Source organism: Sinocyclocheilus grahami, unplaced genomic scaffold, assembly GCF_001515645.1.
Source record: "Sinocyclocheilus grahami isolate Dianchi unplaced genomic scaffold, SAMN03320097.WGS_v1.1 scaffold4254.1, whole genome shotgun sequence".
Lineage (NCBI taxonomy): Eukaryota > Metazoa > Chordata > Actinopteri > Cypriniformes > Cyprinidae > Sinocyclocheilus > Sinocyclocheilus grahami.
Genome location: NW_015509228.1, coordinates 13,165 through 15,080, shown reverse-complemented (window position 1 = coordinate 15,080; position 1,916 = coordinate 13,165). Strand labels below are relative to the sequence as shown.

The window sequence follows — 1,916 nt, the reverse complement described above, 5'->3', positions numbered from 1 at the left end:
CAAAAACGTATCGATTCGCTACAGGAGGCCTTTGTTCACCCCCCATGTGAGACACTTTATTTTTATGGATGGGCGCTTTTTAAAAAAAAAGTTCTTTCGGACTGATGCATGCAACACCCGCTGAGTGCTATTAAACAGCTTGAAAGATCACAGACAATTTTTAATATAACTCCGACTGGATACGTCTGAAAGAAAGTCATATACACCTAGGATGCCTCGGGGGTGAGTAAAATGCAGCCTAATTTTCATTTTTGGGTGAACTAACCCTTTAATATATTCTAAATAAGAATGATCAAATTACTGAAAAAAAAAGCTAATTCTAAATATTCATGTTCTAATAAGAAAAATCAAACAAAAATTAAAACTGAAAATCTAAAAATAAAAGCTAATTCAAAATGTTATTTATTATTATATAAACGCTAAATAGAGGTACAAAAAATAATTTTATTAAATAAAAATTACAAAAGCACAACAGAATCGAAATGAAAACCGGAAATCTAAAAATAAAACCTAATTTAAAATATTATTATAAATACCATAATGCACTGTAAAAATTAATTTTCAAAGTTGTAAATAAAACCATTATTGGAGGACATTTTATAAGAAAATACTAGTTTTTCTACTTGAAAACTTTGTTTGATTCAGTTTTACCTTGCCATTTCTTTGTATTTTTTGTGAAATTTACTAGCAATTTCTGAGTGAATTTTTTTCAGTGTAGTATATATATATATAACACTGAATTAACATCGTTAGTAATCAAGGGCACAATGGTTATGCTTCAAGTTTGAACCTACAACCTTTCAGCCTAGATCTTTAGCCAGTGTTTGTAAACGACTAAATACGACTTCAAATACAAATTCTATACAGTTTCACTCACCTGTCTCCAAACCGCAGTCGACACACTGCGCTGGTGTTCACACTCTTCCTAGAATAATCCACCGGCTCGTCTGAAAATACAAACACAAAAAAACGTTGCCTAAACTACAGTTCCAACAAATGTAAATGACACTGTAAGATTATGGAAAGTGTTCAGCTCAGCTCTCACCTGTAGAAGGTCTGTGAGGTGTGCTGGGGGCGGAGCTTATCCGCCTTTGATTGACAGGAGGTGCAGGAATGACCTGAAAGGAGGAGTGACGCGTCATCTTCTCCCGTCGTTCCCCGGTGGTGCTGATCTGAGCTGCTGAGACTCTCAAATCGTCTGAATCTAAAAGACATGCAACAAATAATCACAATATAATCACACTGAAGAGACTAAAATAAATTTTCAAGTGTTTAACCCTTTTAAAGGCACAATATGTACGTTTTCAATGATTTTTCAACAGATTCGCGTGTAATTGGTTATAATGCGCAACACTGTAAAAACCCATAAAAAATCATGGAGCAACATTAAGCAGATCTAAATTTAACGCTGCTGTCAACACATTTTTTATTTTATTCGCGACAGCCGTAATGGATTTAGTTGAACTGTACAGCAGCATTTGTGTTCGTGTGTTGCCAGTTTCTACAAGCTGAAACTGAGGAACATGCGCTTTTTGGCAATATAAAAGTGCAAGAAATTATTACGGTCATTTCTTGCACTCTGCCGGCAAATTTCCAGGAGAGCGGGAAGGAGTTTTGAATTACATAAAATAATAAAACAAACAAAAACATAGTGAAGGAGGAGTAAACAGCACAAAAATGATTGTGTGTATGGGTGCGTATGTATATGCATGCATGTGTATGAACAAAAAAGCCTCCTGAATGAAAACTGTGCAATCCAGTGCCACAAAAAGACTTGTATATATGTAATATAGTTGAATTTTCAAGTATGAAGTGTTGGATTCTTTCGATCATGATTTTTCTCTTTTTTTTCCTAAATAAAAATCCAAAAATGTATTCCTGTCTTTTGTTTTGTTTGTCTATTTAAATTCTGTTTA

At 34.0% G+C, this 1,916-nt stretch overlaps 1 protein-coding gene across 1 annotated transcript in view; it reads right to left on the bottom strand.

Annotated features, from left to right (window-relative positions):
- LOC107576736 (transcription factor E2F7-like) overlaps window positions 1–1,916 on the bottom strand; it is a gene marked incomplete at its 3' end in the record, with an annotated part of 9,288 nt that overhangs the window by 620 nt on the left and 6,752 nt on the right. Inside the window, exons 8-9 of the mRNA XM_016262871.1 lie at window positions 1,046–1,204; window positions 878–947 (exon numbers count right to left, since the gene is read on the bottom strand). Coding sequence (XP_016118357.1) covers window positions 878–947; window positions 1,046–1,204 — 229 coding nt within the window. The remainder of the gene's footprint in view (window positions 1–877; window positions 948–1,045; window positions 1,205–1,916) is intronic.